Source organism: Anopheles maculipalpis, chromosome 3RL (genome assembly GCF_943734695.1).
Source record: "Anopheles maculipalpis chromosome 3RL, idAnoMacuDA_375_x, whole genome shotgun sequence".
NCBI classification, from domain to species: domain Eukaryota; kingdom Metazoa; phylum Arthropoda; class Insecta; order Diptera; family Culicidae; genus Anopheles; species Anopheles maculipalpis.
This window is the reverse complement of record NC_064872.1, coordinates 62675114-62700479: the sequence shown is the minus strand read 5'-3', so window position 1 is coordinate 62700479 and position 25366 is coordinate 62675114. Positions and strand designations below refer to the sequence as shown.

Here is a 25366-nt window from a genome sequence, read left to right as displayed (position 1 = left end):
CCTAACGAACTAAGCCATCCTTAATCTTGCTCCTATCGATGGCAATCGCGTTGTGCGTTGATATGATTTTTTTCCATGTCTGCATGTGCAGACAAGGATGATAACATTTAAACTGGCCCGTTTTTTTTTAATGCTGTCTTCAATACATTTCCGCTTAGTTTATGTCCGGGGCATCCGTTTCAGCTAAAGCTTGCGCCCGTACGCAAACAACCACCATGCGACGGCGTGCCGTTTCGCAGTACACGCGTCACGCGTAATAAAATGGACGTAATTAAGCGACAATTTCAAACGCCCTCCCCCATTCCCGAGCAGGCTCAAAACTTGTACGTATTTGCGGAAGAGGACACGAACGCAATGAAGGAGGGTTGGATTTCCTATTTTTTATTGTGTGCTTAAATGCCCGATTAACTGGTCGCTTTTTATTATTGAACCGAGGTTACCGGGTCTAAAGCAAAAACCCAATCGGCGTGTTCCGAAACGACACGAGACGAGCTTTATCTCTTCCTTTTAGTTGTCGAACAAAAAATAGAAGCAAAACATACAGCAAAGTAAGTGGAATTACTTGTAGCGAGAACCTTGTACCTCGTTAAAACGGTCCGCCAAAGGTAGCGAAAGAACGAAAGACTTCAATGCGCGTGTTTCGCGTACAGCGATGGCGCAAGCGACGAACCCCAAACTACGACCGGACAGAGTAGCGCCACTCAGACACGCCGATTGGCTTCGTAACCTTTACTCGTGGGGGAGTTTTTTTTGTTTAACGGATGAACTTTAAAGATGTTGATAGAATTAAACCCTATTTCTTGGCCCTGTAACGGTGCTCAAAGCCACAAATGCTTACTCGTTCTGGGCAGAACAGTAGACCAGGGCAAATCGTTGTCACGAGTTTGACTTTCGCTTTCGTTTATTTCATCTCCGGTGGAGGGGCTGTCGCGTGTCCGCGTGAATTGAAATTGGAGAGGGCTGGTCAAGTTCGTTAAGGCAGGTTAAGAGGGTCTTAGCTACCGTTGCTTCCGTGTCGTTTTCTTTAGAAATTGTGAAGAAAGTCGCTCTATATTGTGTATCTGTTGGATTCAAGGAATACTTTGGGACAATCTTTGCTTCAAATCAATTCTAAAAAATGTTTCAAATCGGGCTCTCTCATATTTTAAACCTTTTTCCTTAACTATTTCAACTACTTCATGAAAAATCAACCACCACGAGAACGTTACAAATGCCATCCAACCACTCAAACCGCTCATCAACTGTACGATCGACCACGCTCACCACCATCCCATAATCGATTGCAACGGCTAATTCGGCCACTTATTGTTAGTGGCAATGATGGCACAAAATTTTTTCACAATTTTGCCGCCCATAGTTCATGCTCGCCTTATGGATTAATACTAAGACCAGCGAGACAAAACTTCCCGGTTGAAAAAAGCCCCACACTCAAAGGGATGTCTGGGTAGCTCCGATCGATCGTTACACTTACACTCGTTGCACACTACTGGGCTTCGAGGCCCAACGTTCCCTTTACGCTAGCCTAGTTCCCATTCTGCACTCCGTCACCAGTACAGTCGCCAAATGGACAATTTCAGCAAGCCATCGATCGATGGTTTATTGCTTGCGGCTATAATCTTCCTACCGATCGTCGTCGCCACCGCCGGTGTAATTGTCATCGTCATCGTCGGTTCGTGGTCACGGGTAATTAATTCCGATACAGCACACTGCAGCCAACCGTCCGCACATCGAGCACGCGGTTCGCAATAAGGCATTGCGGAAGGAAACGGAAAATTAAACGCTACTCACCGTGCCAATTGATGTTTCGCGGTCGCGGTGCGTGCTTGGGCTAATTTTTCTCTCAATTCACACGGAAAAGAATGGCGCTGCGAAAAAAAACAACTGGCTCAAGAAAAGATTAATCAAGAGTGTTAATCGGCTCTATTGAAGATGATCGTTTTGAGACATTTTTTGTTTGTTTCTCTTGAAGGTTTTTCACGCTGAACAATATCTAGTGCTTTAAATTTTCCTATTAAAGGATGGAAATATTTTTCGTTGATACTTCATGAGCGCATCTGAAGCTTAGTTGCATTCAGATCGCTTCCCATAGCTATTTCGCTGGGCCGTTCGTGTTGCGGTTGCATGAATTATATCGCTTGTCACAGATTTAAACGTGCTCAAAAACGTATCCATCTGACAAACAACGTCGACGTCGGCGAGAACGATACCACGAGAAGGAAACAATGCAGTAAAGGCTGCAAATGATAATCTCTTCCTCCACCGGGACGGAATCGTATCGAACAATGGGGCACGCCGGTCACGAAGCAAAAATGCATACATTCGGATTGCATAAATATTGCCCACTTTGGCCGTTTGCCACTAGCACGCCACTATCAATAATCATCCATTGGGAAAGGAAATTGATTGATTATTCTATGGTTGGCTTGGGTTTTCTTTCTTTCTTTTATTTCAACCGCCACAACCAAAGCCCCCGATCTGATGTGCATTTCAGATGGTTTTGTTCTTTTGTTTCCATTCCATTCTAGGGGTGGAAGTTTCTAAGGCAGGAGCATTTCAATTTACGAATCGAACGATGCACAAATCGTGACGAAGAACGTTTAATGTGATCTTTATCCCTATCGATACGGGCAGATCTTTGGATCGTTTATTGATCACTTTCAAACTCAAAAAAAGACGATCACATATTCTTGGTGAGCAGGCAAAAAACCTCTTTCGATAAGCAGAAATAGTTGTGGTTCTTCGTTACTCTTCAAAGCATATTTATTTTTATTTAACGCCAAGTCTATCCTTATTTAGAAAAGACGCAAACAATTATTTTATTTTATTATAAAAAAAAGATTGAGCTTTCAGCTCAAAACGTACAAAACTTCAACTTCAAGTAAAAAAAACTACGTGATTTGCATTCTCAAATAAAACTCAAAAGCTAAAATTATTCATAAGCCACCCAACCCACAAATCATCATCTGCAAATGATATCATAAAAAAGGGAAACGAAACATTTTGCTGCTGCTTCTAGCAGTTCGATTTGTTCTAGTTTCAACCTTGTTCCAAGAATAATGATTACCGGACTGCGAACAAGAATCAGAAAAACAATTCGATAATGATAGGTTTCAGTTTCGCCCAGCCAAACCCTACCACCGATCACTGATCATGATTTGCAAATTGTTGTGGGCTGGAAAAATATCATATACAAACGTGACGTACCGACGATTTGGAATTAAAGGGCTGTCCAAGGCAAGCAAAAGAGAAGCAAAAATACAAATCGCCACACAAACCAAACAGTGAAACAGTAGTATGTAGAAATGGGGGAAAAAACACGTACAAATCACGTACGATTGTAATGCAAGCAAAGGGCAATAACCTTTGCCACTGTAAAGACTCATTGCAGTTAGTTCTTTTATTTGTTAAGTAAAAAAAAATACACCACCACACCAAAGAACAAACAGTCTAAACGGTAACATCAAAGCTAAAGATCACGTAACACGCAATGCAACGGCGAACAAAATGCAGTGGCATCTGTAGCGCAGAATACGTTCTCTCTTGCGGCTAAGATCTGATGCATTTGATGGCTGAGTGGAATGAAAGCACTACATACTCCCTCATTTTTGTGAGGAAGTTTATCATATTTCTTTTCCTTTCTGATGGGAAACAAATCATTAGCTGTTATGTGAGTGATAATAAAAAAAAGATCTATTTGAATGTGTAACACTCTAAGCACCGGAAGTGTAAGGCGCTTTCTATCTGTACCGTAACATGTAATAATCTTCCTTCGAAACAAAAGCTCACATTGTGCTACCCTAATTGTTTTCCTCCTAGTGAATGCTATAATTTATTTTTTCTTATGTGTTGTAGAATTAAATACAAATGCATTGGAAGCTTGCGTCCGATCCAGTTTTTGTAAATTTTATGTTTCCTTTAATGGCAAGGAGAACAGTAATTCGCGATAATAAAATTTGAAATTAATTTCCCTTTTTTTCTGGTAATTTCGGAACATAAAAACGAACGCGGCGCTATTTATAACATTTTATTTCTCAAAATTATAGTTTGAACTGGCCAAATGATCCCAAAAATGATTCCAGCCGGATGGTGCACAGTAAAACATCACCTATGAAATTGACACACACCAAAGCGCCATGGGTGGTGAATCGAGCTTGGCATTTTCCATGCCCGAAACGCACCGAACGCACCCACCCGACCGGCCGGGTGCGGTCAACGGACGTAAGAACCGTTAAAACGACACTCGGAAACAGTTCTCGCGGAATCATGTTGTTCAATTTGTTCTGAACACCTTTCGCACCTTTTTCCCCGAACCTGGAGTATGGCTCGAACCTCCAAACGATTGGGTCGTGTCATTTGCAAACAAATCGTCTCCCCTCCCACAGTCACTCCCTCACCTCCATGCTCCATGCAAAATCAATCCCGATCGCTAATCTCCAGAAAGAGAAAGAGAGAGAGAGGGAGAGAACAATCCCCCATAACCGTAAAGGTGGAGAATCTCGCATCATCATCCACATCATCATGAACGTCACACGGCGTCTGATTTCAACCATGATCGACCACCTATCGGGATCGGGGCGTGCAGGTTGGAGCGCTTAATTCTTACGGAAATGCTCCACACCACGAATGGCAAAGGCAACGTACATCGATGCACAAAACCGTGGCTCACGAGTATCGTTCGTCGATTCGGCGCATTCAAATTGCCGTTGCGGTTTCTTCCGTCCAGAGCCGAGAACCGATCGATTCTGCTCCAAGCTAATCACTTTCGACTTGAACGGTTTTATGGGCGATTGTTTGCCCGTGTGGTTGCAGTAAAACCGTTTTTCCACCCCTCCTCGTTGTGTTTTATGTCTCTGGAATGCTTTGTGTACTGGCGCAGGTACATAACTTTCTCGGACTGCCGGACTGCTTACGACAGCTGCAATCGCAATTGCGAGAATCGATGAATATTAATAGGGAAAACTAAGAAAGGAAATGTTTGTTTCGCCCATCGATGGATTGTTGCATAAATGCATTCCTTAGAATAGAGTGTTGCGTGAGGATTATTGAAGGGAGTAATTACAATTGATTTACAAACTTATCCAGTTTGTGCTTGCAAAAGTATAACCGAAAATGAATTCTCATACGGTGATAAGTTCCTTTACGCTTTTAGTAATGGGAAAATCATTTCAACAACATTTTTTGCAATATTTTGTTATGACTTAACTTTCAGAAAAGTGCATCTATGTCTAATTTTTTACACTAAGGTTTCGAATTTAGCTCCCCATTTGAAGCCAAAATATCACTAGACTTGACTAGACTTAAAGCCAATAGCTTACTAAACTTGCCGTTACCATGTAGTTGGATAGTCAATCGTCGTTATGGGGGGACGTTCCGGATGGGATTTGAACAGCGGTCCTGCCGTTTACATGATTTACATTTATGAATTAATGATTTACATGACTTATAAAAAAAGCTACGCATTTTCCACACGTCCACAACCGAGTACGCCCGATTTAAGGCAAAGAGAAGGGAGGAAATACCTTACCATCATTGCTCTTTCATTTAATTATCACAAGTGAGGTTGACAATATGACATTGAAGCGTCATAATTAATTATAAATGAATCACTGAGTAAAAAGCTATTTAACTCAAAATTTTATTCAATTGTCTATGTGCTGGTATTCCTCGATGTACGCTATTGAACGATACCAAACAATATTCGAAGCAAATTGGTAGCAAATTTCAAGGTTTACTTCAATATCCAATTTTTTTGTCTAAAGTTTTATTACATACTCTTCAATATCTGATAAGGAAATATTTATATATTGCACAAATTGACTGCAAGTACTGTATTTTTAATTAGCTCAGGAAGTATATAAATTTTGATTTATTTTTTTAAAGCTTTCAATTTGAAAAAATAAAATATTAGCAACACAATTGGATCTTTCTATCAAAATAAAATAAAATATAAACAAAAAAGATTTTTTTTCTTTATTTTTCTTAGTAGAAGAAACAACTGGAGCACAGCTCCTTTAGGATAAGTTACTTATTTTATGCACATTCGTCTAATTGTGCTTGATAACGGACGTTACTACAATTAGTTCCGACTAGTTGCGTAGCAGATTCCTTCTCCGACGCAAAACGATTACAAACCCCATCGGCCCCCCCAGTAGAACCCCCGAAGAAAGCTTTCACAATCGCTTCAACACACATGCACACACATTCTAACTTCTACTATAAGAAAAATCCCAACTGGCTCTATGCTTGGTTCTGTTTAGCGCTGCTGACCACTTTCCAACGCGGACTCAAAGAGAAAGTTTCCTTCCTTTTGTTTACACCACACATCAGATAACAAAATCGCACAAACTTAGAAAAAAAATCATCTTCTAAGCAAAATACCTTTCCACCACATTCACAGTCTTAAGAACCCAAACGGCATGGGAAAATTCTCAGCAATTTCCATAGCAGGCAACAAACGGAGCTTGCGAGAAGCGAAACCAGCGAAAGACTCCCGAACCAGGCATGAACCAATGAAAACAAAACCATTAACAACCGTTTCTGCGTTCACTCACTCTCTCTCTTCTTTTGTTTTACAATACCAAATAGTACTGTTTGTGTGTGTGTATGTGTTTATTTATGTGAAGGAAAAAATTTTTTTCCTTGCTTTGTTTTGACTTCTTAGGAATCGTTTGCGGCTAACTAGAAGATCGTATCAGCGCGTTCTAAGAGAGGTAGTAAAATTGTTACGTTTTCACCCCTTTTGTAAAGAGTACAGCAGCCAGAGTTAGCAAGAGCCGCCAAGTACCCAAACAAATCCTTCCCATTTTGAGGGACTAAAGTTTCCCTTTGGGAAAAATAATCCCTGAAGGGTTTAAAAAGCAAACACACGTGGGGCATGACAAATAAAATGAAAATATATTACCTTTTTTTTCAACACCTGCTGCTTAAGATTCCAAGACTGATTGCCTACCCCACAATTCGTATCTCCAGCACTGAAGGCTTTAGAAAAGCCAAAGCCACACAATGGTTGTCGGAAAAATCCACCGACCCACCGGTCCCATCATCGTTTGTTGGTCATTGACCAGCGATCCCTCCCCATATTTTGTCTCACTATCGCAGCGTAAGGGATCCGATCCGATGAGTTCGAACCGTTCCTTTCCCGATGGGGGGGGGGGGGAGCTACAGTCAGAATCATGATCTGACTTACCGCGATCGGTTTCGCAACTTGCCCATTTTATTTCGCTCGATACGCAGCTGTTCCTACGCGGCTTGATTCGTTCGTTTGCATATGCTGTACTTGAAAAGCAGGAAAACCAGCCAGTTTCGATGGAGAAAAGGCTAATCTTCTGTAGGCAAAACCAGACGATTGGATTGATTATCCCTCGGGCCGGATTCCGTTTGCCGAAGGCATTGTTCGGGTTGTAAGGGGGGTTTGGGTAATTTTCAATTATGGACAAGCTAATAAAAATCACCTAGCTGTAGATGGAATTATATTCAAACCGGTACGGAGCTTTTCCATGCCACGGGAGCCCATCATGCCTTTCCATGGGCCTTTCATTTGCCAATGATATCTGCACAGGTTGTGCTAATGATTGCCAGCCAGCCAGAGCCAGTGCAGGAAAGGAAAGACAGGCAACAAGCATATGCGAAAAGAACACGATCGCTGAGTGTAGGGTTTGTAGAGCGAAGCTGGTGGGACCATTGTAAGATTCGTTCGATTTCTGTAAATATTCATCCACCTTTGAACCGACCAAAAGTGAGCATTAGCGTTTGTGCTATCCTATCTAGGAGTTCCAATCCAAACGATCGATACCACTTAACATCACTTCCATTGCTTTCTGTGCAGACTCATTTAAAAAAGGCAAACAATAGATTATCATCGCAAACAAACCTGAACATAGGCATAAAGAACGCTCATTAAATTATCTGCAATTAATATTCTAATCACGAGCATTAAAAATGCTTCCACACGATTAAAATCACTTCATTTCAACCTCTTTCGGTTTCTCGCCCTCTCTCTCTCTTTCTCTCGGAATTGCTGAACGATCCGTGCAAACGATCGGTCGGTCCCGGCTGATAGAGTAAAGCAGGCGCACCTGGTTAATTAATGTTTTGCACCGGTTCGGTACCACATTGGTGGTACTGGCGCTACCCTGCTGCCATAATCAAGGTGCCTTGACGCATCGCATAAATTACCATCGTTTTGCGCCCGATGAGCATCAAGTACCAGCGAGGATGCTGTCGATGTGTTAACCCAAACGCCACACTGCTACTCATCTTATCGGCTTGTAAAGGTGTAATTGATAAATTTTGCACACTGAAACACATCACTCGTCCCCCGAGGGGTGTCTCGTATCTTGCTTCCAAGGTTGTCTACGCTTCTGCCGATCCCAATGCCAGACTGCGATCAAGGATCGATGCGCGCATGAACGTTGCTGGTACGGAATCAGATGCGGATGATGCACCGCAATCGCTCATTACTGGTCATACGAAACGTTGCGTACCAAGTAATGACCGGTGTTAATGGTGTGTCGATACCGTGGCACACCTTCAAGCACTCATTAATTCGCCTCAGAGCGCACCGCATCAGAAACCGGCCCCGAGGTCGGGGGTTAATTTTGCATAATCATGGGAATAAAGCAAAAAAAAGGTCGATGCAAAAATGTAACAAAAAGAAACAAGCTGTCGACAAAAGCAAGAAGTGAAGTGAAAATGGATTCCTTTTTTTGTGCGATTGTATCTCTTTAAGTAGCATCACTTATGATTGGGAATTTCTGCACAAGAAGCAATAAAATCCCTCAATACAGTATGTTTCAACGTATCGTAGTGCAAAAATGTATGCCTATCAAGCATACACCCTTTATGCTTTGGATAGCATGGAAGGTGAAAAACAAAATCAGCATTAGCATCTAAATGAGTTGCCAGTTTTTGTTTTCTCACACACTAGCGGAGCGATGAAGCACACCAGCGGATTCCATCGCCAATATAGTATCTCCCCCCCGAACGGGAAAGAAATGATCAGGTCGGGGTCAGTGGCGCACGCTCGTTTACCAGTGTATGACCTTTTTTACCTCCCTGTATCGTCTAATCGGTTCCTCCACCTATTGCCACCCCTACCCAGAAGGCAGTGCTAAAAAAGAATTGGTGGCTTGGACAAAAGATCGATCGATCAGGCACGGTCGCACGAGCACATACAAATATTGCTTTTTTTTTGCCCAATGAAGCACTTTTGGTTTAACATCGAAGTCTAAAATGGAGTAAACATTTAGCACTGGTTTTTTTTTTAGTTGATTTACAAAACAATTAAATGACTTTTACAAAATAAACCCATTTTTACGAAAAAAACCGAACAAAACGAAAAATATATCAAAAGACTTCAACAGCAAGCGACGAACCCGGCAATCATTTCTTTTTTTTTATATTGTCTTTTCTCTGCTAGGCGCAATATTTTATGATTTCTGTTTTCAATATTTATAGGACAGTCTGGCCGTATTGTAAATTTTTTGTTGTTGATTTAGAAGCAAAATTGGAGAAAACTAGGTTCGTAATACGTTACTTATGCTTTGGGAATAAAAAAATAGATTTAGGTAATACAAAAGGAGCATTTTTATTACAAACCAAAACCATCGATCACGATCATCGATAACAGGAAATGCCTAAGCACACATCTGCTGTTATGCTGCGTGAGATGAAAGTACCAAAAAGCTTTACCGTCATTTAAAACTGACCATACAAAGCTTTGAAAGGTAAATCTGCACCTAATCACCTTATCCCAGTTTCGCTTTTCTGTTTTCATTTTTCACGGTGCTCGCCCGGCTATGTATGTAGGCCATCCAACAGAATAGCGCCTATCGACCTGAAAAAAAACCTTTGTAAATCGTCTCCAAATTACCTAAGATGGCTTACCCTTCTTAGCTAATCAGGAAGACGAGTCACAACATGCATAAGCAACTTAATGTGAATGGTCATTGGCTGACTTGTGACCATTTAATGCAGTTAGCGTTAATCGCGAACGAATGGCAGGAAAAGACTCCATCCGGTACTCTCGCCCCGGTTTTGTCCCAATGTATCCCAAATTTCGCTTCCGAACTGTTGACGCTTTTCGTAGCTCACGTCGGAGCACAGTCGATGGCAAGCTAAACGACCGAGCGCGGTAAGTGATGGGCTGGCCGCTCTAACATAATCGATCGTAATTGGAGTCTCCGGCCCCCCCAAAAAGTGGCCATTTCATGCCACCCTGGTTGGAGCTACAGCAGCCATGATCGGGAAGCGAAAACTACTAAAACAAAGCCATGCCATCGTACCGAAAGAATCCGCCCAGATTCGCCTAGTCCAGCTAAAAGTGGCACGCGGTCGGAAACTGCACATTACACCCTTTGCCGAGCTGACCACTGACCAGCTCAAGATCGAACCGGAGCATTGAATTGATCCCGACACGAACCGACATGTGTTCGATATCACCACCGTAGACTGCCCCCAGGAAATAACACTGCACACTAGCAACACAAAGCCCAAACAGTAACAAACGCGTAAGAAGGAAAACTCATTCGTCAGGGTTAGCGGTCAGGTTCATCCGTTCGGCGATTTGATTAACGAAAACTCTCTCACCTTCCCAACTTAGGTGAGACAGGGAAGCACAACAAGCCTTTGCGGGCTTGTTTAGCTTTAAACAAGCGAGCAAAAGAAGGGACGACTAGCCCAACCGAGGCCCAAATGCGGGTGGATATTCTGATTATGAATCGCAACGGGAAGTAAACTATTGTATTTGTTCGAAAGTGTTTTACCGAACGGGGGGTCTATTAACGAATCTCCCCACATCCAAAGTTCACTTTCCCATGATGAAGCGGCGTGCACCAGTGTACCGCAAGCTGTGCGCTAGGAAAGAAAGGAAGAAAAATTAAGTACAAGATAAGATGGGGTACCGGGATGGTTGGTCGATTTTGTTGGAATATGTAAATTATATTGTTGAAAGTGTAGATAAACAAAAAATTTAAACTATTCTTGAGTTTATTTTGCTGATTTAAAGTGCTTTTTAATCCCAATAAAACCACTTGGCAACTACCAATATAAACATTAAAAAATGATTACTGAGGATCATACCGAATATAAGTCTGATAACTCTGATTCTTACATAATAAAAATATAATACGAAAATATAGCCACCAATTTTTTTTGCAACTAGGATCTGGGTGATGAGATATTTGGAGGAATCGTCTTCCCATAGCTGGGAAGACTGTGAAAGAAATCTAATGACTCAAAGTCGTTGTAAACTGGCCAACCGCTATCTTCTTCTTCTTCTTCTTCTTGGCCTGCTCAGGATTGAGCACGTTGGATCGACATGGCCAGGTCTCCAATCAGTTTCCAGGAAACTCGATCTAGGACTGCAGTCCTCCATCCACGTCTACATCCGATCTCCGACAGGTTAGACTCCACTTGATCCAGTCAACGTGCTCGCTGTGCTCCTCTACGCGTCATGCCGAAAGGGTCGCTGACGAGCACCTTCTTGGTGGGGCATGAGTCCGGCATCCTCATCACGTGCCCCAGCGAACGTATGCTTCCGGCTTTGACTACCGTCAGGATATCAGCACCGCCAAACAGCTCAGCTAGCTCGTGGTTCATTCTCCTTCACCACACGCCCTGCTCGCAAACACCGCCAAAGATAGTCCTTAGCACCCGCCGTTCGCAAAATGGCGAGTGCATTGGCGTACTCCGTCAGCAAAGTCCAAGCTTGTAGGAGTCTTCTGGATCGCAGGAGTTTCTGGAGTCCGTAGTAGGCACGATTCCCCTGAACAAAGCGCCTTCGGATTTCGCTGCTTACGTTGTTGTCCGAAGTTACGATCGTACCAAGGTAGCAGAACTTCTCTACCACCTCGATATCGTCTCCGTCAACTGATAATCTGCTACCGAGTCGGGCTCTATCACGGTCAGAGCCTCCGCCAAGCAGGTATTTTGTGTTCGTCGCATTGATCATTAATCCAATTCTATTGGCCTCAATCTATCTCCTATTAGTTGAAAGACGTTTTCGTCATTCTCTAGAAGTAAAAGACGTATGAAATATTCTGAGCACTTACCAACGATCTGCAGGATGCGCCTAAAGATTTTCAACATATTTGATCAGGAATAAATGTACCTTTAATTCCAATGTATTCCAGATCTACTGATAAAGCTGGCATAATTTGCTGGAATATTTAAAAAAGTGGTACAATAAACGATGCCCAGTTGGATGAAAATTGGAAATTTAAATTTAAATTAACTGACCCGAAGAGCATTGTAAAAGTAGCCCTAATGGAGTATACAAAATAATTAATTTAAAATTAAAAATAAAGTATTGAAAAATCGGCTTGAAAATAGCTCTTAAAAGGATAAATGTTAACCCAAGGAATGCTTCGAAAACTCCATAAAAAGAATCACACAACATTGCAGTCATTTTTGTGTACGATCGTTCCAAATGCTACCCGAAGCTGTTGATCGCACTATTAAATTCCACCTTTATAGCAGCATCATTAATTCTTCACATTTTGATTCACTAGCCGCACTTAGAGTCTGGCGTTGGGCGATGCCGGTAGAAATGTTTTGATCTCGTTCGAAACGCCCCTCACCGTACGATGGCCATGATTTGTGGCGTATCGAATTGTAAGCTGCTGCTGGATAACCGACCGTACCTGTGCAATAATCCAACCCTACCTTTAAGTAATCTCCCCCAATGGGAAGAAACTAAACCAGCTCCCCCGCGGTAGCTAGTAGAAATGAAGAATGAAAACGAATCGAATGCAACTCACACCCGTAAGGATCGATCCGTGTGGAATGGTTTGGAAAATTAGTTTGATCTAATTGCCGCATTTCCCTTTCCCTTTTTTTGTGTTACACATGTTGGACGTGCGCTATCGCGAATACAGTCAGCCACCGACGCACACATGCACACACCGTACAGTCGTATTTCTAACCTAATTTCCTAGTTTTTGGTGAGTGGAGAAGAAGCGTCCGATATCAGTTTTTTGTTTGGTGCTCAATTGCATGGATTAAATCTAGATTCATGCGATATGCGTATCAGGCATACAGAAGCAGGTGCAGAAAAAAAAACGACAATGTTTGCCATTATCCTAAAAACACATTTTACTTTGTTTGTTGTTGTTTACTCTGCAAGGGAGAAGAAATTCTCCCTTAGATTTTAGATCATTTTTTACACGATTAATGATCTCTATCCGAAAGTTTTGCGATAGATTTCAACCTGACCACTTCCCATGTTTCTTCCGAAACATGGCGTTACTTACCGAATTAGCTGCACTTTTTTGTTCTGCTTTCACTGCGAAACAAAACACACGAAAAACAAGTGCATCTCGCTGCCCAAACATCAATCCGGGCTAGTTTAAGCGGAACCTCCCCAAAATTGATCTAATTTTATTTTTTTCTGGAGCAATTATCGAGATCGATCAGGAGGAGAGGTGGACTAGAAAATAAAATTAAGAGAAAAGGAAATTTTAGCCCAAGCTCTAGCGAGTGCGGGCGGGCGTTACTGTTGCGTAAGGCACAGGTTTGTGCTGCGTACCAGAAGGAAGGAGTCGCCGGTATGGCCTAATCATCGTGGCCCTCATTTCCAACGAGAAGAACCTGGCACTTAGCGCACGCATTGACCGTTGCTTTCTGGGACAGCAATTGATTGAAGCGTACCGGATTACTGTTTATAGCAGCAACCTGGATCAATTTTCCCCATCTGGGGCATGTAATTGTTGTCCAGCAGATTACCGAAGAGTAGAGAGAAAGAAGAGAGAGAGAGAGAAAAAAAATGGTTTGGGGAACTCGGGCCCATTTTTGGAGAACAAGTAACGATCGGGGACAGGAATGCAGTTGCAGGTTGGTGCAAAGATGCAGGGAAGATGATCACCAGAAATGTCACGCACATCACATGGACTATTTATCCGTCTAAGAGTGATATAAATTAGAAGCAAGATTAACGATAAACTAGATCGTCAAGAGATGCACCGAAAACTGCGACTCACCAGCGCACAATTGTTTTCTTGATATATTCCTAAATCAATCCTTCTTTCGCTCACATCGGTACAAAGTGGTTTCGGTGACGATCGCGTAACACCAACCATCCATTCCCAGAGCATCAAGATCACCCTCATTCGCAATCCATGATCGATTGATTCTGTGCTGTGATGTACGATCCCCCGGGCATAGTTGGAGAATGTCCGCACCGGTTGTGAAAGGAAACTAAAGCGAGCACAATGTTGACCGATCGGGTGATAAGCAACATTCCTAAAATGGCCGTCGACATACGTCGTTCAGTGCACGAGTTTTGATGGGCGATGCAAAATAATTTACGAATCTGACGATCTGACCTTAAGAGAGTTTAAAAGAGCAGATGTTATTGAAAAAGAAAATATAAACAACATTGAATAATTATCCGTACACCATTAAAGAGTTCCCTGTAATCAATTTTAATTTAAATGTTTTAGAAAGTATTTGAAATAGGTAAGCTTTTTTTTCTACATAGCTACCAAAATAGTCATCAATCTTTATGCCGCCATTCTCTGTAGGAAGCTATTTATAGTTTTTGCTCCATGTCGGTCTATCTTAGATCTACGGTCTCCGGTCTCTGTTGTCTTGCGTATCGATTTCGACTCCTACACTGCAGATTGAAAAATGTATCTACAAAGTATGCATCATCCCAATCTTCAAAGCTTTTTCCGCCCATTCCCAACAAGCTTCACGTGCGGTTGCTTTAGGTATTTTCAAATAATAAATCTAGATCACAGCATTTCACAGCGTGACAGCAGGACCGGCCAGCCAAGAAGCCATTTTTGGAACCGTATGTCTAATAAACGTTTTCGGTCCGTTTTTTTTTCCAGCGTCACAATCGCGCATAAATCTTAACCCGACCCGACAGAATGCGTCTGTTGAAGCTGAGGAAACAGTGGGAATGCATGCATTCACAACCCACTCAGCAAGGGGTTAAACCACGTGCTCGTCGAACTGAAATCGTACGATTGTGTCGCGGCAGCAAACGAGAGAACGGTGACCCATAATCTGACTGATACACGATAATAGGCGCCTCGGAATGACTTCCTATTAGCACCTGAAGCTCGTTGAAGCTAAATATAGTGCTTGGCCTAAGGAGGGTCTTCAAGGTGTGTAGGATATATTACCGTGGACGGAAGAAAACATCAAACGAACGTCACAATTACAAATCTTCACCATCGTGCCGTTTCACGTTCTCTCTTTATATGAATGTTTGCGTCCGAAGGCTTTACCAATCAGGGCCCGGTGCATCAGCATGCAATTGAAGCTAATAACGGACGACAACGTGACAACGCGCTAACTAGCAAACAGATGAAGAATACATTTTCGGAATGATCGGAAGGCCAAGAGCATCTGAATCGGACAAAGCTTTTTGACGGTAGTATGATAAGAAGCAATTCAAATAAAATTGATTCGAACGCTGCCGTGACTGTTTCAGTATAGTTCAAACTAATTTTAACCTAAATGCGTTATGATGTCAATGTATGATCCATCTGATAATGCTTCCAAATTCAACAACCTGGTCCTGTACTTCCAATAATCGCCTTTCATGTATCTACTTTTTTAATAAAATTTAAACCAAACCTCATATCTTATCCAAACCAACACTATTTAATAACGGGCAAGCAATTATTATTGTAACCGGTTTGTGGCAGGGAAGAAGAATCGTGACACGAAAGGAATGCGTGCCATTCACTTACAACTACATGGATGCACTTCACTGTTGTGTGTCCCCAGTAATTGGCCGAACGATCAATATCAGCAGTAGCTGTTTTAGATTGATTGGTTGACTGCTTGATAAAATGATGATGATGTTCATGTGTTGTTGACTAACCCCGTGAAACCGCCTCCGGCAAACCATGGGAACGCAATATTACCTCAGCTTCCGTTAATGCACCTGTGTTTTGAAGTACTCTCTCTTTCTCTAGCCCACACTTCTAGACACTCTCAACTCAAACTCTTCCTTTAATTATGAACCTGTTCTAAACACATCTTTTTCCCTATCTTTTTTCTCTTCCCGGCAGCCACCCACAAGGTAACATGTGCCGATGAAACGATGCGGGTAGATGTGGCGCTACCCTCGAACAACTTTTCCGACGAGTCCGTCTATCTAGATGGCATGAAAGGTTATCCCGATCCGAAATGTAAGCCAACCATACGGGAAAATCTGGCAGTGTTTGAGCTATCCCTTACCAACATCTACGACTGTGGTGTTACGCGTGTCATTAATCAAATTACGGTAAGTGCTTGCAATCGTGTAGGTGAATTTCCCGCCCAGAAGTATACAGGGAGACGATTGTTTTACTCCACCAGGGAAAGAAAGTGTTCTACCATCGGATCATCGTCGAAGCAGGTCCGGAGACTGGAAAGGAGATCGTGAGCGTGAAGTGTATTACCACCGGGCCAAGCTACAATGTAACGCATGGCATCGTAAAGCGGGATGTCCTGCCAGCAGGCTTCCAGGAACCAGAGTAAGTTGAATAATCTATTGCTTAAATAATCTATAAAATTTCTTTATTTTAAATAATCTAATTAAATAATAATCTATAACTTAAAGACTTGAGTAAGCTATCGAGCAATTGAAATTCTAAGTCCAAGGATAGAATTTTCATAAATGAAGCTTGAAACAGCCAAAGGCATAGTTCCTTCAATGGTTAGTGTGCATACTTGCGTCTCTTTGAACACTTGATGACTTCTGTTCGCATCCAGTCCATCAAACTAACACTTCCGTAATGATATTCAACTCATCTATATGTTCTGCGATAATCTCTAAAATGCTATTGGATAGTTCGATGGCAAATTTGGTTGTCGTTGAACAGAAAATTTCTTTAAGCTATCGCTCATTAGATAATTCTAAAGCTGGTGAAGAACTAAAAACAATTTTGAATGCCTCAAGACTCTCTCTAAGTCGGATGATTTTAACAAGTCAATTTAAAAATAAACTTATACTCTTTTACACAGACTTACCATAAGCATCTTATCTGATTTAAAATTCTCCAAACTTTTCCACATCAGAAAAAAACATATTTGCAAATTCTAATATCATGAAGAATCCAGTACATTCTTCAAATCCCATACCCAATTCGCTCTCTAACCATCGTGCTTTGTGTATTTCCTTTGCAGGGATCTCGAAATAACGACCTCCATCACGGAAAATGCTCCAGAACCATCGCTCGGCATTGCCATCCGCCAGGGCGACAAGCTAGTGTCGGGCGACCTTAACGTTAGCCCCGGGGCACACCTTCAGATGGAAATTTTCCTCGACAACCGTTCGGCACCGATTTACGGGCTGGGTGTAAACTATATGCTCGTCACTGACACCAAGTACCAGGAGGAAACGATCATTTTCAACGGGTAAGTAGGGCCGGTGACCCGATCACCTTTCAACGATCCTTAGCTATAGCAAGAAAAGGTTACTTACTTCGCCCGTCGCATCATTTTTTTTTTCTTCGCAGCTGTTCGGTTGATCCTTATCTGTTCGAAAACTTCAACACCGTCGATGGAGATCTGCTGGAGGCAAAGTTTCGCGCATTCAAATTTCCCGAATCGACGTACGTCCAGTTCCGCGGCACGGTGAATGTTTGCGTCGATCGGTGCAAGGGTGTGATCTGCAGCAACGGTCAGACCGCTTTCGGACGTCGTAAGCGTGAGATCAGCGCGACACCGGCCGACCCGAACAAGGTGTACGAAGTCACAATGACCACCTTCATCAAGGTGAACTACGACGAGAATGCAGATCAAAGTAAGTATCCGTTTTGATGAGATGCTCTTGCACTATTTCACGTTGTACTTATTTGGCTTCGTTTCAATTCACCTTTGCAGACACCGTATCGGAGATTGATCAGAAAATCCGCCAACTGAAGCTCACCAACCAAAAGCTCGCCCGTAACAGCCGTGCTGGTAATGTGTTCGAAAGCATCCATAATGTGCCAGCACGGACCGCGGACGTAGAGCAACCGGAATCCACCGTTCCACCGCTCGACAACGAAAGCGCCAAGGTCGAGGAAACGATCGTATTCCGGGAGGTAATTACTCGACAGGAGGAGGACTCCTTCATGGACGTCAACAGCGGTTCCCGGCGGAAGGGTTGGTCGTGGCAGCTGTCCACCCTACTCGTACTCTGCTCGATCGTTCACGGGATCGTTCGCCATTGAAGAAAGTTCACGATTTCTCACGCGGTGAGCAGGATCTCTCACGCAAACGCACACACGCATAAACTAACCGGAACCAAACTGCAATCGGACCGGGCCATGCTCGGCGGACTGAAGTGGTAGCTGGCGCGCATTTCGTCTTTTGCCATTTACTACCACTTTGGCCATCGTCGACCGTGGCCGGTCCCGTTGCACTGGAGATGAGATATCACGCGAAGAAATTGATAAAAGTGATATTCTCGAACGTGGGGCAGGGGGGCTTGTTTTAGGGAATCTGCGCACAGGTTGTAAATATTGCATTCAGCGAGAAGGAAAATTAAAATCCCCGACATTGTGTAGAAACCTCCGAGAAAGGGATGTTTCATGTTTTTAGGAGCGGCTTTTCTTTTTTCTTTGTAATTTTATTCGAAAAGAACAAACTTACTTTTGCCTAACAAGAAAGCAAGATTGAACGATGAACAAATTAGTTACTAATAAGAATTGCTTGCTAATAACTAACTGCTGCACAGAGCGCGTGATAGGAGTGCAAGCTAAGTGGAATGGAATGGATATACGTTTTTAAGTCCTTTTCACGTGCGAAAAATTTCTTTTACATTGAGAATTAGGAGACAGAAACGAACAGAAAATGTAGATTAGAATCTATAACAGAAAAAATATATTAGTCTGCGATTGGGAATTCAGAATTCGGAAAGGAACGTTTAAATCCTCCCAAGGATCATCGGCACGAAATCGTCGGCAAGGTTGCGCTAACGCATAACGCAGCTCTAGCCGCAGTAAGATAAGATTATGCTAGTCTAATTACTGTTTAATTGAGCGAACAGAACTGACGGGAAGCGGACACAATGAGAAGCGAGGGGCAGCAGCAGTAACGGCCAGGCCAGAGAGCGATATCGGATGTTTCATAAAAGCCTGCTTTTCCGCAATGGCTAACGCTTACAGATTTACTAACGAAGAAAGAAGAAAAATCCTGATAGTAAAATTAAATAGCCCTAGGATCGAACGCTTCACAAAGCGTGCAAAGCCTAAGCGAAAAAAAATTGCGGCAAATTGAAACAATATTAATAAGATTAACGACGAACGCCAGCAGCAATAATTGTGACACAAATTGTGCAAAATTAAGTGACTTTAGGAAATAAATCTAACAATAAAACTAAACCTCCCGTTTTCGTGTCCTGTTCAACAGTGTATCCTTGAGAAACTTCCAATCTGCTTAAACATGTACGTTTACAGTATTTTTTTTATTCAATATTGAAACTTTTGTTAGACAAAAATCGTACATTCACACACATACCACCATTAGTACAAATAAAAAAAATGCAATCTGTGTATACGCTTTTTCGTCGATGCGTAGAAGTGGGTGAACCAAACCTTCAAATAAGCATCGATTAAGTGATCTCCGCTCTCCAACAAGCATGGAGATAAATAAAAACCGATTTGCTGATCGTAAGTAACTGATGTTTCGCTACACTATTCATAATTCTAACACAGTTGCTCAAATAACGTCCATAACGGTACGTATGAAAATGTATGAAAAAGAGTATGTTTTACACTGACTGATCCGTTTAGATAATATACATAATTAAGCATAGGAATGGGGTGGAGACATAGGGAAAGTTACAGACACCTGACTAAATCTTTCGTATCCTTTTTGTTTTCCTCCTGTTGTTTGGCTCAACAAACGCATTGGCCTATTGGCGGCTGACGGTTTTAACTATAACTTTGAGTTTAACCTGAAACCGATAGCCGAATCGAATCAGTGTTCAGCGTATGGGGAGGGGGGCAAACGCTGCAGTTTGGGTTGTAATTAGGACGGGCCCTTTTGTTCTACATCTCGTTCGGACTCGCTCTATTCTATCCTAAACACACACGTGTGTGGCTACCTGCTCGTTGCATTTAAAATAACGTCTGAATTCGTGAAAATTATGCATTTTCACCTTCTCTACTGCATATACAGCTCAATAGCGTACATAACTAAACTCATTCGCCTATCCCAACTGTCAACGATTTTGTGGTGTAAAACTATAACGTAACTACAAAATGCATTTCCATTCCTTAACACGCACACACATCTGCGCGCCGCATTAAAACCGACTGGGGAGTATATGTAGATGGATTTGTTGTTTTTTTTTCTTTTTCTTCTTCTAACGTGGCTCCAAAACGCAACTGTGTTGGTAATTTGTAAACCTCTGCCCTTCTGACGGACACACGATTAGGTTAAATTATACTTTACTTCTAAAAGGCGAGGATTTTTATGTCTTGATAGTTTACTCCTCGTTTTATGAGAAAACGGTGCACTTACACCATGATTCCGTTCGCTCGCTAGGAATTGTTCCGATTGTTCAACGTTATTTGTTCTAATACTTCTGCTCGCCTTCAATGCGAGCGTGTGATTGTGATTTAGATAACCGACGATTGTCAGTCGGCCTCGAGACAAACACTCGCATGAGGTTCAAGATGGATACTAATGGATAAAAAGTTCATTGTCAATTGCCGCCAATTGGTATTTCTCATTTTTGTGACCCACTGCGACACCTCAAAAGCAACCCTTGTTGCCGCCCCGCTAGTACCGATCGTACGATGAAGCTCTACCATTACCATTGCGACTTCTGCTACGGCTGCGGCTGCTACGCCGGCGACGATCTCGCTCCCGTTCCCGGGTACGATCGCGGTCGCGTTCCCGGTCTCTGTCACGCTCCCGCTCGCGTTCCCGGTCACGCTCACGGTCCCGTTCTCGGCTCAACGAGCGTCCATTTTTCAGCTCGCGCCCATTTACCCTCCGGTTTATTGCGGGACTACGGTTTGGGGGTGGCGAGCGGGATGGTTTGCGCGTAACCGGAATCAATCGACGACGGGTAACGCTTCCACTGCGCCGTGGGCTGCGCGAAATACTACGCCGACCGGGTGGTGATCCTGCTCTCGGCCGAATATCTCTTCGAACCACCGGCGAACGACGCATAGGCGATCGCGACCGGGAACGAGAGCGTGTGTGTGAACGACGCCTTTCCGGCAGTGCGGGCCTACGGTTGCGTATGGGAGAGCGCGATTTCGACTTGGATCGTGTGCGCGATCGCCGTTCCCGTGGGTAGCGCGTTGTCATGTGACGGTTACCTAGAACGAACAAAAACCGAATTTCTGCAATCAGTTCTATTCTGAAAGAAATCATTCACTTTATAGCTACAATACCTCTTGCTTTGAATTTCATGTTGGCTAGCTCGACCAGCTTTGGATTGATCACCTGCTTCGCTTCCTTCAGTACATCGATAAGATCGCGCGCCTTGGACGCATTGTTGGGCGTGAAGAACGTGTAAGCTGTGCCGGTATTGTTGCAACGTCCCGTACGACCGATACGATGTATGTAATCTTCCGATGTGGTGGGAAAATCAAAGTTTATGACAAACTTTACATCATCCACATCTGTTTTTTTTGCATCAGAAAATTTAGAATAGAAAAAGGGGGAAAAGAAAGTCGGTGCATTAGTTTTACCTGGGCTAAATAGTATAAAGCGAACGTAATACAAAAAATGATCGTAAATACGGAGGGGGGGCACGACGCGTAAAAAGTTTCTTCTTGCTTAAGGAAGGACAACTGTCACGTCGATCAAGGACTGTAATAACTTAGGAAATCGACGCGTGGAATTGTGAAAGATGTATGAGATAACGAGAATACTAAAAACAAACAAATAACGCCCTCTTGGGATAATACCCGTCGAGACAAACAAAAAGGTCCTACAGAAAATAATGAAAAAGATTAGAGAGCTGAAGTGATTGTATCGGGGAAGCTATCCCTCCTGTCTGTCTGTTAATAAATTTTACGATCAACTTTAATCAATCGGATCATGCCTGTTGCTGCTCTTCAAATCATTCTCTCAATCATGCTCTCACTTTTCGCCTGGCTGGCTCTGATGTTCTTCGATCGCAATTTTATACAGCGACGTGTATGGTCAGTTCCAAACCACCGCCGAAAACGCTGCCACTCTCGCTGTTTATGCCGTCGCCGTCATCTTCGTCGTCGTCGTCGTTGTCGCCAACGCCACACCACATGAACCACACCATCGTTAACCGCCATCATCACGATGGGGCGCAACAATGCGTGGGAAATGTGGGTCCAACGTCGAAAAAGACGAGAAGTCAGCCGGTTGGGACGGGATTCCTGACGTGAAGAAGTGCCGCACCGTTGGCCTAAATCTGTCGCCGCTACCACTCACTGCTTGCGAATGCCAAACGTCTTCCATTTTCGTATCCTGGGGTCGGATGATCACCGTGAGCTTATTCGATCCAATGGACGAAGTAAGATGTACAGCAGCAGTCGAAGAAGATGTAGTAACAGCTGATGCAGCAGCAGCAGCGACAGGGCCAACAGCAACAGCGCCCGGAAAGACCGACCGACGACTCACCGACATCGACCATCATCGCCGATCCAGCCGGTTTTGTCGACCAGTCTCTCCCGGAGACGCTTCTTCCTCTAGTCAGCCGCTGCTCCGTTCCGGACTCTGCTTGCACGCCACGCGCGCGCGCACGCACACACACAGATGCCTAGAACTCTACAATCCAGACATCGGAGGACACGCAACGCATTTGGGACGAGATGGGACGAAGAGCCGTATACTGATGCGCGTACACGGATGCGTGTTCTCTGATCGTCCCTATTCGGCCGGAAACGCACAGAGGCGACACACGTACCGGCACGATCGCATCCAATAAATTGCAACGAGCGTAAACCGATGTCCTGTCACCGCGGTGAAGAAGCATTGGCATTGACTCGCTTTCCTTCTTCCCCGTAACATAAAAACCGGCGCCTGTTCTGCTCCCGTGCGCTACCGCCGGGCTACGGAACACGGCCGGCATGTTTCTCTTCAAGGCAGACGTGAGTGTGTGCCTCTGGAAGGATAGAATGGGAGGCCGGATTTTACTTGTTAGCGCTTGTTCGGGTAAGACGGGTTGTGAGTAAGTAGCGAATAAGTTGCACGGATATTAATTTAACTGCATGATTTTATAGGAGAGATGTAGAATGTCTTAAAGGGAGAAAAAAATTGATTGATCTTTTGTAAAAAAAATTTAGTAGCCATCAAACTCTCCCATGCGATAGTTGAATTTAAATTTAAATATTATTTACTCATACTGTAAACACTTCATCTCTCCAAGATCATGCACTTAAGTCTGCTTACGCTTAAAGTGACATGAAAATCTTACTTAGGCCATATTCAAAACGATAAATAAAAGTTCAAACGAGACACGAGTATCATTTGCTTGCCATCACGAATCCCTTCTTCAACGAATTCCATTTAAGGACTTAATCACAATATTTTTTCGAGGCTACAAGGCGCTAACGCAAAGTACTCACCAAGACCACGTGCTGCCACATCAGTGGCAATCAGAATCGGTGTCCTACCGGAACGGAATGCTGCAAGATTGAAAAAAACAAATGAAATTAGAAAAAAATATTTTTCCTTACCAAAATCCGGCGACAACGTACAGTTCAGCGTCGAATCACGTTCGTTTTGTGATTTATCTCCATGAATACACCGTGCCGGCCAACCATCCCGCTTCACCTTCCGCGTGATATCGTCCACACGCTTCTTTGTCTCGATAAAGATGATCGTTTTGCATTCCTTCTCGGCCATTATTTCCCGCAACAATATGCTCAGCTTCGATTCCTTCTCGTACTCCTGACACACGTCAATGATCTGCAGGATGTTATGGTTCGCGGCCAGCTTCAACGAACCAACGTTGATCTGTGCGTAATCCTTCAGGTAGTCTTTCACCAGCCGCGCCACAATATCGGGCCACGTTGCCGACCACATCAGTGTCTGCCGGTCGGGACGAATCTGCTCGATTATGGTGCGTATCTGCGGCTCAAAGCCCATGTCCAGCATACGATCGGCTTCGTCCAGCACCAGGTACGAGCAGCGGCGCAAATTCGTCTGATTACTTGACAAAAAGTCAATCAACCGTCCCGGAGTAGCGATAACGATTTCCACCCCATACTCCAAATCTTCCTGCTGTTTGCGCTTCTTCCCCCCGCCAAACAGGCAAGTGTTTTTGTACTTTAGCGCACGTCCAAAGTCATCCGCCACTTGCTTGATTTGTTGCGCAAGCTCACGCGTAGGTGCGAGAATTAGCGCGATCGGTCCATCGCCGCGTCGTAGGCGCGGCTGTTGATCGATGTGTATCAGTGCCGGTATCAGGTAGGAAAGCGTTTTTCCCGAACCCGTCTTGGCAATGCCGACCATATCCCGCCCGGACAGTGCAATCGGCCAACCCTGCGCTTGTATCGGCGTTGGGGAGGTAAAGCCCGCGTACCGCAGCTCATCGATAATTTCCGCCGGAAAGCCAGACTCCTCGAAGGAAAATATCGGATCCGGTATATCGTGACCCTTCGTCGTTATTTCCTTCGATCGACGCCATTCAGAAATTTCGCGCTCCGCCCGCCGGTACGACGCTTTCGAGCGATACGGTTCGCGTACGATCGATTCCAGCTTCACCTGGGACCATTGCACGGGGCGGAGTGTTTGCAGCTTACCGATTTCATACCGACTTCCCACCATTCCGCCCCGCCCTCGAGGACTTCTACTTCGACTGCGGCGCCTACAGGAACGGGGAGGAAAAATTCACAAAAATACGAGAGAAAAAAAATGATTAAAGCTCACGCTAACCTTGATGACCTTTGCACGAACGGAACGCGGTTTGAACTAGGTTTGCGAAATTAACCCACAAAAGCTGGCCCGAAGTGCAAATACACATCCGGGATGATGAGGCTGGGTCACAAGATGGAAGCACCAAACAGGGCGAAAGTTTTACCTTCCATTGCGGCTCATCCTTTCTCGGCTGCAACTGGAAATGTAGGAGGTTTCGGTGTACTTGGCGCCGCGGAGGAACTGAATCACACCCTTGGTAGGATGTAGGAACCAATTATACCGATGGATGATCACAAAATTTTAACCCAAAATCAGTCGATAGCTTCTGTTCTGCTATGCTGCTTTCCTTTTCACTTGACGTTTGAGCAAAAGCTGTACCGGAGTTTGCATGCAAGAAAAACAAACGTAAAGGGAGCGGTTTACATTCGGTAGGTTCATTCCTTTGTGTTTGCAGATTGATGTTAAAATTAGTTTTATTTTTAATTTTACACCTTTCGCATAATCTTGTTTTTGGAAAATCTTACTTTTCGTTTTGTATTTAAACCATCCTTAATATAAAACAGGAAATGTTCAATAATAT

At 43.6% G+C, this 25366-nt stretch overlaps 3 protein-coding genes across 4 annotated transcripts in view; 1 reads left to right on the top strand and 2 right to left on the bottom strand.

Annotated features, from left to right (window-relative positions):
* Nucleotides 1-18194, top strand: part of LOC126562308 (uncharacterized) — a 52177-nt gene extending 33983 nt beyond the window's left edge. The window contains exons 2-6 of the mRNA XM_050218768.1: nt 16026-16240; nt 16315-16472; nt 17125-17355; nt 17457-17743; nt 17824-18194. Of these exons, the coding sequence (XP_050074725.1) occupies nt 16026-16240; nt 16315-16472; nt 17125-17355; nt 17457-17743; nt 17824-18155 (1223 nt within the window). The 3' untranslated portion in view covers nt 18156-18194. The remainder of the gene's footprint in view (nt 1-16025; nt 16241-16314; nt 16473-17124; nt 17356-17456; nt 17744-17823) is intronic.
* LOC126563252 (biogenesis of lysosome-related organelles complex 1 subunit 2) overlaps nt 1-25366 on the bottom strand; it is a 271392-nt gene that overhangs the window by 217511 nt on the left and 28515 nt on the right. The gene's annotated exons all lie outside the window — the stretch shown is intronic.
* Nucleotides 20713-24976, bottom strand: LOC126561815 (probable ATP-dependent RNA helicase DDX17). 2 transcript variants are annotated; one of them, XM_050218142.1, is made up of 5 exons: nt 24950-24976; nt 23625-24736; nt 23493-23552; nt 21336-21566; nt 20713-21260 (listed from the first exon to the last, which is right to left on the bottom strand). In XM_050218142.1, the coding sequence occupies exons 1-5, from the start codon at nt 24964-24966 to the stop codon at nt 20713-20715; spliced, it is 1968 nt and encodes a 655-aa protein (XP_050074099.1). In that variant the 5' UTR covers nt 24967-24976. The 2 variants fall into 2 exon arrangements, with proteins under 2 accessions (XP_050074099.1, XP_050074100.1); XM_050218143.1 differs by lacking the exons at nt 20713-21260; nt 21336-21566 and adding an exon at nt 22937-23029.